We start from the raw sequence: 9,783 nt of genomic DNA, 5'->3' as shown, positions 1-9,783 counted from the left end.
AACAGTTGGTTTAAATAATAATGGATTGCATGCCCTGGGACAGACTGACAGAGGCGAGGCTGCCATATCGCACCATCGGCCCCACTGGCCATCACCAGTAGGTGAAGAGTCTTGACCAGGGACACAATACCGAGAGTGTCTCGAACCGGCAACTTTCTGATCACAAGCGAACTGCCAACTCTTGAGCAACGATCGCCCTAAATGAACTTATGTGAAGTAACACAAGCTTATAGGAATCATGTTATATACTTTTCCATAGCATTACATTTGAATTCAACAGTTCCATCTTTCAAATTTACGGACAGATATTTGTGAAATCACGATACATTTGTGAATGTATTTTAACAATCTAAATATGCATATGTACAAAAAATATATTTAAAAAACAAGTAAATTGTGTTGTACTATATTTACAGTGATGTTATGTTATTTTACCTTTGACATGTAAAATCACAGTCTACTTATGTAAATTTAATGATATTCTAGAAAGACAGTACAAAACTGTAAAATATACAGTAAGATACTTTGACATTACTATTTTTTTGGAACAGTGTATTTAACTGACTGGCCTCCGAGTTGTCCGGCCAACATCCACACCACATGCCCGCTGAACCTGCTTGGTGTTCCTTCCTTGCCAGACCGCGGTTACAAAATGTATAACTTCATTTTATGTATTTAAGACAAAACAAACAAAAAAACCCAACAACATCAACTTGCCATAATGTCGTTGTACAATGAAAATAAAGAGCTGTTCTGTCGGGTTTTTTCCTCAAACATGGACACGTGTTTTAGTATTTTGTGGGTGGAATATTTTCTAATCCATGTGTGGGATGAAAATGTCCCATAATCCTGTAAAATGAAAAATGTACTAGGTGTTATAAATGTCAGATTTGCATTCTTGATCAATAACAAGGGCATCAAATAATTATCTAATGCATTTTCCTTACAAACGTGGCGCCATTTAGGGGGACATAAAAAGGCTTTCCAATAGTATACGATTTATTGCCAAGTAGCAAATAAACAAATGACCACAAGACACATTTCCTTATGTTTTGTAAGTATGTAGTATGTTTACGTTGTTTTCTTGGGGGCTGAAACTTGACATGTTGTTTATATCCAGCTAATAGCCTGTATATGCCATACTGCAAATTTTGGTATCAATTTGATACAAAGTAAATAAAGGGCAGTGTTGCTGATACCGATACTGTTGTCTTATAAAGGAATCTTGTGTAGAGGAGAGCTATGTGTCATGACTAATAGTTTACAATGAAGTATATGATATAGATGACAAAAGGAACCATTGTGGTGAAGTGATTCGTATGGCCAAATGAGTATAAAAATGGGGTTTTGGGAACATTCAGGGTTCTCCCTCTAGTTCTGATCAAAGATCTGAACAGTTTGAAATTATTAGATTAGAAATCCGAATTAGCTCAAAGTAGATTAACTTGAAAAGTATAACTTAAGTGATTTGATTCTATTTGATTCTGATTTGATTTTGAAAATGAGAAAAAAACATAAATAAGATAAATCTTTCAAAATTGTTGAATTTTTAAAAAGTTTAAAAAAAAACTCTTTTTTTAACTTAGTTGTAGACGCATGAATCCCTCTTTGTCCACCAGGGGGAGCTGCAGTATCATTAATTCCCCCAGCCTAATTTTATAAAAGAAGACTTTAATTCAACACGTTTATATACAGTTTATTTACATCAGACAACCATCACACGTCACTGAAACCTTCACAGCAAGTGCCTGAAAACCGCCAGTTTGTTATTCAGAGTATCAACAGAGGTAGACACGAGTTTTGTATTTAGAAAATAATAATAATAATAATATAAATGCACAAAACTCTACATAGGGTTCATATAAACACTATTTACAAATCCATTCTTTCTTTAGAAAAAAAACAAACAAACTATCAAACATAACAACCCCAGAGGAACAAAGTACAAGTAACCCGAGTGCTTAAAATACCCCTGGCTGGTGTCTGTGCTGCACTTAAAACAACCTGAGGTCAAGTAGCTCTTTTTATAGAAACATTTAAGAAAAAATGATATGATGTCATTAAATATTGGCTGCACTATGGATCTATATACTTTTAATTATTATTCCCTGAAATGCAGCATCTGTAAACTGCCTACAACAAGTTCGTCCTCTTCCACGAGGCTTGAGGAAGCAGAGTTCACTTTGAAGGCTGAAGTACTCAAAACGTTCAGGTCTGTCAGCCAGCAGCACTGAGGCTCCTGGTGTCGGCCCCTACTGTGAAACCCACGTTTCACTGCTGTGATCAGAGGCTGTCGATACCCCAGAGCACTGCCAGGACTCTGTGTTTGTGGGTAAAACATTCATACTGCTCAGGACCTCCTGTGCCGACTTTCCCAGCATGCCCTGCATGTCACAGACGAAGCGGTAGACGTAGCGCTTGCCCGCCGTCTTATGGATGATGTTTTTGTGGTAGTAGTAACGCAGGCCACGGCTCAGCTTCTCGTAGTTCATCTTTGGTTTGTTCTTGCACTGACCCCAGCGCTTCGCCACCTGTGGGATCACCAGCAAACACATGCTCAGAAAAATACAATAGAAATGAATAATGTAATTAAGTAAATGTACTAATAAAAAAATCTGTTAAAGTTTATAATAAGTAAGATGATTTATTTAAGTGCTTCTAAAAACAGAAGAATCCAAGTGTTTATTCAAATGCATTAAATGTTTGTGTAAAGCAGTAATATAAGCAGATTCTGTCTTCTATCATTTTATTCCCACATAAATGAATCCTCACATCTTTCAGTAAAGCTGTGCAATGCTCGTTTCTGCCCCCTGTCAATCTGGCTCTATAAGTACCAGGATGAGCAGGATCATGACTTTCTTAAATGTGATCAACGTTTCTCCCCAAAGTACAAAGACACACTCAAATGGAAAGTTTTGTGAAGCAGGTAAGAAATAACCTTTTATCGGTTCCATGTAGTGCTCAACAGTGGCTTTGTCTAAAACAGGATTCTTACCTCTGTGGGGTCAGACATCTTGAACTCCCATCCGTCTCCAGTCCAGGAGATGAAAGTGCGGCAGGCAGAGTCCAGCAGAAGCTCCAGTAAAAATTGCCACAGCTGGATTGGACCGGAACCTGAATGAAGAGTTTGTAGATAAATTAATGAGGTCAAAGTAAGTAGCTGGCGCTGTAATGTGTAATCTATGTGTCACATTATACAAAGAGGAAAAGAAGCAAACTCTAACCTGGATAAGCCGACATTCCTGTCATCTGCCCCTCCCTGTCCAGCCTCTGCGGAGGGGTGTTTTTTCGTTTCACCACACGGGGGCAGTACTGCTCTGAGGATTGGAGGCCGGGGTTTGAGGGACATGAGGCCATAGATGGGTGTGATGGAGGGGCGGCGAAGTTGGGGGACTGATATTCAGACCAAAAGGACGAGGACTGTCTCTGTGCATCTGAGTCAAAGTAGCTCTGATCTGTTTCACCTGCACCAAACAGAAGAATCACACACTGAACTACAAAAATCAGGTCACTGGAAAAGTGTTTGGTTTTAACCCACGAGTAAAATGTCTTACTTTGTACTGAGTTTGATCCCGTTCCTGTGAGGAAGGGGCTGTGGCTGCCTTCCACAGCAGGGCTGAACTGTCCAGTCTGGGGCACCAAGTTCTGGTATGTCTGAGGAGACTCCTGGTATCCAGTTTGTGACTGGTCCACTGCCAGTCCATCTGTGCACCAGGAGAGAGTTAGTCACAAACACAATTCCCTCAAAGTCAACTTTAAATGAGGTCAGTGTATGCACAAATAAGCCCTGTAAGCTCGGGCTTTAATCTGCTCTGGAAGCTCAGTTCCAGAAGATTTTTTCTGCTCATGGTTCTGCGTGATGTCACAGAGAGGGGATACACACAAATATCTGTTTTTAAAAAGTAGCTACTCAAAAAGCAACTCTCTGGTGTTCTCGAATAAAACATATGAACATATAGGTCTCCTTTAGAGTTATTTTACACGTAGCATCAGTGAACGTGAGACGCTCACCTTGTGGATACGAGGCCCACCAGTTGAACTCCTGGTATGTATCCAGGCTGAAGAGGGCAGCGTCACTCACTGAAGGTAAAAGAGCAAAAAATACAAGATAAGTCAAAAATACTTGACTTTAATAAGCAAGCAAAGGATACCAAAACACGTTTTTCTTTTTACCTTTGGTGCCATAAGGATGGGAAGCTTTTGGCGGCTCTGGGTAGCCGCTGTCTGCCGCGTACTGCTGCTGCTGTCCGGGCGCTTTACTGTCTAACAGAAAAGACAGGTCTTCACCAGGGTAGTCTGGAGGTTCAACAATAATACAGACAGATGGAGTCAGTGAAGGATGGTGAAGACAGGATGGAAGCACAGCTCTTTTTAAAGCACCAAGCCGATACAGGATTACCTGTTTAATCGTGCAAACCTTAAACTAATTCATTTTACAGCAGTTTTTTTGCAGCACAGGATGACACTGTTCTTTGTGTCTGGGGGGGCATCTTATACATAATATATGTATAAGATTTGCTATAATGAGCAAACAATGAGGATAAACCTATATAATATTAGGCTACATAATTAAGATTACACTTTTTAATTTAGTAAAGGGTTGAAATACTTTTTTTGTAAAACAAAGTTTTTCTTGCTTACACAGCTGTGTAAGCAAGGCCTATTTGCAAAACGCTTAATTCCTGATAGACTAAGGTGGTCCGTGACTTTACTTTCTTTTGCAAATGTTTAAATTATGTTTGTTTTTAAGGTGGATTTTTTTTCTTATGACTTAACAGATGTGATGACACTGTAAACTCTTTGGCACTGAAGGCACCACCAGCCCTCTGCTGCTTATAGCCTCATAAGGATAACTTTGATCCAGCAGTAAAAGCAAGTTAGCTGCATTATCTTTAAGCTGATTTTATGATTATATTAAGGCAAACAAATACAAAACATGAACTCAAAATCTGCTATGAATGTATAGTTTGCTGTAAATATGAAAGACTATGCTAAAATGCCGGTGTGGTGCTTTAAGAGGGAGGTTAATCAAAGCTCAGTTCTGCAGAAAAAGTCATGGAGAGAAGAATTGTGGGGGAAATCTATAAGTTAGACTTTACAGTTGGGCTGAAATCTTGACGTGGGACATGAGAAAAAAGGAAAAAAAATGCCCCCCAGGTTTTTTCAGTTCTATGGATGGAGGCAGCTTGAAGGAAACAAAGCAGGGAGGGGGAGGAAACGCCAGCGGAGGGAGTGTGACAGAGTAGTGATGGAGGGATGGGGAGTGGGGGGCGAGGGCTCTAAATCTGTTGGAGGAGGAAGTCTGGAGGAAAGGATTAGGAAAGACAGAGAGGGGAGTGCAACACAGAGACCGTCTTTAACCTGACCACCCTGCGTCTCTCTGTCTTTGCAGATCTCAGCCCATTCAGACAGTTTCACACACACATAATCACGGGCGTGTCAAGGACTCGCAGAGAAAGCTCTGACAGATGTGATGACACTGTCTGCGAACATGTTTCCTCTGTCCTTCAGCCGCTCGGCTTCAGAGGAAACAGATCGCACAAACATAGAAAAAAAACCAAAAAAAAACCCTGTGTCTGATGTGTCTGAGAGTTTCAGCGCCGTGCACCAGGATCAGCAGGAAAGCCAGATGAAGCAACATCAGAGGGATCCACTAAACTCACCATAAGATGCAAAGTCGAAACCAGCTGGCACTTCCTGCGTCCTGAAGTCTTCTGTGTAGTATCCGCTCTGGCAAACCTCCATCTGCGGTCATATGATTACAACTTTTTGTCACCACTGGGAATGAATTCAAACTTACAAACGCAGTTTAGAATCACACGAGTGGGGCTATAACGTTTCCCACTGGTGTTTATCTCGATGAATAATCAGGGAATAAATACATTTTTAAAAAATCGGAAAAGCAAAGAATCCTGCAGTTTTCTGTCAGCTGACGTCCATCCGTACAGCACAGTTCACGCTTTAAACTGCTCGTTGTGGATGAACGACACTTCTGCTCATTTTGTGTCGTGTTAAAATATATTTTAGTTTAAATGACCGAGCTTACCTTTACTTTGGAGTCGGCGCTTCTGTCTCCTGCTTTGATCGAAGTGTCCCAGTACATGTGGCTCCTTCACAGCTTCTCTTTCAAACTTGTACCGGCTGCAGCAGCGTGGAGTGGTCACTCTGCGGTCGGCCGCGTCCCGTTATAAGCTCAGCGAAAAGAAGTGGGCGGGGCGCGTGCCCGCGGTGAGTCGTGACCTGCTGCGGCACAGAGGTTTGTTTAACACCCCCCCACCCCCGACCCCCTTTCCCTCCCCCCTCAGCAACAAGTCAATCAAACTTTCATTCATAAAAGCGTCTCAGGTAACAGACACGCGAATGTAGCTTATTCCAAAAAGAACAATTTATTTATTAACTACACAGAAGTTCAAGATTTACAAGATCTGATCTGGAAAAACAAGGGGGGGGGGGGGGGGGGGGGGTATAAATGTTGCTGTAGAAAACAAACTTGCATGTATGAGGGGTGTGTAAAGAAGATAACACGCTGAAACTATAGTATTCATAAAGAACAACATTTGGAATTCAAAAATAGTCCATTATTGAAGTTAAAGTAAAGAAGTCCATTTTCTTACTTTCCATGCCATTCAGACTGAGAACATATACAGATACTGACAATTTTACCATCTTTCTTATTCCCTTTGTTATCAGTAAACTTGTTCCTCTTACACTGCACCCATATTTAAGTCTTTTCTTAAAACTGACTGTTTTCTTCTTTTGTGGAGGGAAAATGGTCACTGCAGATGAAAAAGTGAGGGAGGAATTTTGTGACATGGTTTAGAATAAGGACAAAGAAAAAAAAGGTGTCTTCAAAACGAGTATGCAGACATGATCACATTTAAAGGTCGTCCATCAGGACATTTTGACACATTTTCCTGCATTAAGGACACTTTGGTACCTTTGCATGGATTTGTGGGAGAAAGGTTTCATACAGAGGAGTTCAGCATTTAAATGGTGATGCTCCCGGGTACAATTTCATTTAATTATTCCAAACTATTCTCATTTATTATTAGCCATGCTGAGTCAACACACATTCAGACATGTTTTCCTGTTTTTCTTTTGTGTTTGTCTCCAGACTGAGTGCAATGAGTTGATTCAATTCCCTTTGATATTAGGCTTTTGTTAACCTGCTTAAACGGGGCCCCTCTTTGTGTCACAGAACTTTTACACACAAAAGTTCTCGAGTTCTTTTAAAGCTCAGGTGAGTTTTACTTTTAAACTTTTGAAACTTGTTGCAGTCTGTTATGATTTTCAGGACTTGTGAACATCTCATTTCTGTTACTGACTAAAATGAAGGAATACAGACAAACATTAACTTCAGATTAGTTTGAAGTGGCCCGACAACTTTGGGTTTTCAGATTTTTTATTGTAGGACTTCCTTTTCCTTTTTCCTTACGGCTCCTACATGACTCAGATTAAACTTCTATGTGTGTCAGAGGGAAAGTTATTTTACCACAAAAGATTCAGTGGTTTTATGAATCTGTGTGTATGTCGGGGGGGGGGGGGGGGGGGGGTCAGAGCTATTCCCAGTTATGTGATGGGAGCTTTTCAGTCCAATCCTCCTCTTAAATGCAGGTGGCTGTGAAAGTTTGTGAAAATAGTCAGTAACGCGATGTTAATTATCTTTTTGTCACACACACACACACACGCACGCACGCACGCACGCACGCACGCACACACGCACACACGCACACACACACACAATGTTCATTTTTTTCCTGATTATTCTACAATAAAGGGTTACAGTCAGCACTAAACGTACATTTATGCAGAGCTAGAGAACAAAGCAGATACCTGAAGGGTAAACATTTGGATACATAAAAATGGGCTAATTAATGGAGATTATAAAGGCACAGAATAATAAAGTCTAAGATTACATGTAATACTTACCACACTTTAGCCTAAAGTCATAACTCTACCACACAACTCATCACACTGCAGCTGTTAAACAGTTCATTGATGTCACTGCCAGTGAAGTGATTTGTAGGAATAAAATACACTAAAACAACAAGATCCGGATTTGTGAGTCAATTAAATGATTAGTCATTCAACAAATTAATAGCCAACACATCTAATAGTCGGCTAATTACTGAAGTCACCCTTTTTTATGATAGAAACAAATGTTTTTTTGGCCTGTAGGCCAAATAAAAGAAGACATTTGAAGATGAGATAAGGATTTCCGTTTAGTTTGACAAAAAAAAATGTGTCAATTAATTAATTAGTTCCCTGAAAACATTTAAGTGAGAGATTTCTGTCTTGTCTTTCTGTGAGTGAAAACAAAGACAACCTTTCATACAGATCATACAAATAGGATGATTTAAAAGCTAACTAACTGCGAAAAAGTCAAAGTCACAGCACTTTCTCTTAATATCCTTGGTTTTTGGATATTTAGTCAAAACAAAACAACTAAAAGACTAAAACATGAAATTAGTTATTTAATCAGTTAGCAGATTAAGAAAAATTAATAAGAAAGAATTCAGAGTAAAGACTGAATCGACTGTTTTTCCTTTCATGTCTGTGGATTTTTGACATTTTTAGCTTTTTATCAAATTTAGTCAAAGTAAGAATATCTCCCCAGCACGAGGCCCCTAAATTAGTCAAATATGATTAGCTGTAAGACAAAAATAGCCAATTTTGTCATGGACAATCATGATAATCAATTAATAATTCAAGTGATGTATGTCATTGTTTTTTCCACTGATAGCTGGACAAAAAAGAGACATCTGAATATCAAACTTAGTATTTCTTACTACTTTGAGTTCTTCTAGGCCACAGGCCGAACAATCGGTCAATAAAACAATTAATGAATGAACAAAGAAAAATCTGATTATTAATTAATGGTTCTCTTACTTTTTTCTTTCATTCCGTTGTTTTCTCTTAGTCTTATCTGTGTGCATCTGTAGTGTCTGGTATGTTACACAAAATAAAAATACCACTTTTCTTTTTACCATTTTGATATTTAGAGGCACCAAAGATTGACCCTCACGAAAATAACACATTAACTAATGTACCACCTATAAAGCACGATTTTCAGTACAATAAAAAATGACAAATTCTTTCCTTGCTAAACATAATCAATAGTTCCACATACACCGCTGCAGGTTTTATAGCAGATGGGTGGCCTTGTAGAGTGTATTTTTATCGCGTCACTGAATGGCTTTAACATATTTCAGAGCTGCGGTCACTGATTGTCTGACCAAATAACTGAGCCATAGTTTGGGTGGGGTTGAAGTGGAGCCTTTTGAAATCAGAGCTTTTGCCAGTCGCCTTTTTTTTTAATGAGGTGGGAGGAAGAAAAAATCTCAGTATCTTTAGCAACCATTCGACAAAACAATGGCCCGTAAAAAACACACAAGCAGCCGCTGAAGAAAGTCTGAAATCACGGCGTGAGTGGCTGAAGCAGATAAGGCCGAGCCCAGAGGCTTGTATAAACAAACATCTCTGCTATTCAGCTCGGACACACACACACACACACACACTCACACACACACACACCGCGCCGACTCCATCTGGAAAAGTGCAGCCGGCTGAAATCGTGCGTGGAGACGGGAGTCGTGATTGGGGGCCCCACCCCAACACAAGGACACAACCGGGATAAAGTTACACAACAGACCAAGTGATTAACAACCGTCTGCAGCAAACTGTCAGCTCTGGAATCCACCGGGAATAATCACACACACAGACAGCCTGCGAAAGTAAACTGTCAGCGACGGCACCAGAACGCCCCAGAAATGAAATTCATCA

General features: G+C 39.9%; 1 protein-coding gene across 2 annotated transcripts; it reads right to left on the bottom strand.

Moving 5' to 3' along the window:
* Positions 1 to 1,682: 1,682 nt before the first annotated feature.
* On the bottom strand, positions 1,683 to 6,158 carry etsrp (ETS1-related protein). 2 transcript variants are annotated; one of them, XM_084945035.1, is made up of 8 exons: positions 6,047 to 6,158; positions 5,664 to 5,745; positions 4,174 to 4,296; positions 4,012 to 4,080; positions 3,555 to 3,704; positions 3,225 to 3,464; positions 2,996 to 3,114; positions 1,683 to 2,531 (listed from the first exon to the last, which is right to left on the bottom strand). In XM_084945035.1, the coding sequence occupies exons 1-8, from the start codon at positions 6,101 to 6,103 to the stop codon at positions 2,253 to 2,255; spliced, it is 1,119 nt and encodes a 372-aa protein (XP_084801161.1). In that variant the 5' UTR covers positions 6,104 to 6,158; the 3' UTR covers positions 1,683 to 2,252. The 2 variants fall into 2 exon arrangements, with proteins under 2 accessions (XP_084801161.1, XP_084801162.1); XM_084945036.1 differs by having other exon boundaries at positions 4,174 to 4,263.
* Positions 6,159 to 9,783: the final 3,625 nt, after the last annotated feature.

This window comes from Perissodus microlepis, chromosome 11 (assembly GCF_051167445.1).
Source record: "Perissodus microlepis isolate ML-2025 ecotype Zambia chromosome 11, ASM5116744v1, whole genome shotgun sequence".
Taxonomy (NCBI): Eukaryota; Metazoa; Chordata; class Actinopteri; order Cichliformes; family Cichlidae; genus Perissodus; species Perissodus microlepis.
Note: the sequence above shows the minus strand (reverse complement) of the source record. Positions and strands in the feature narration are given on the sequence as shown.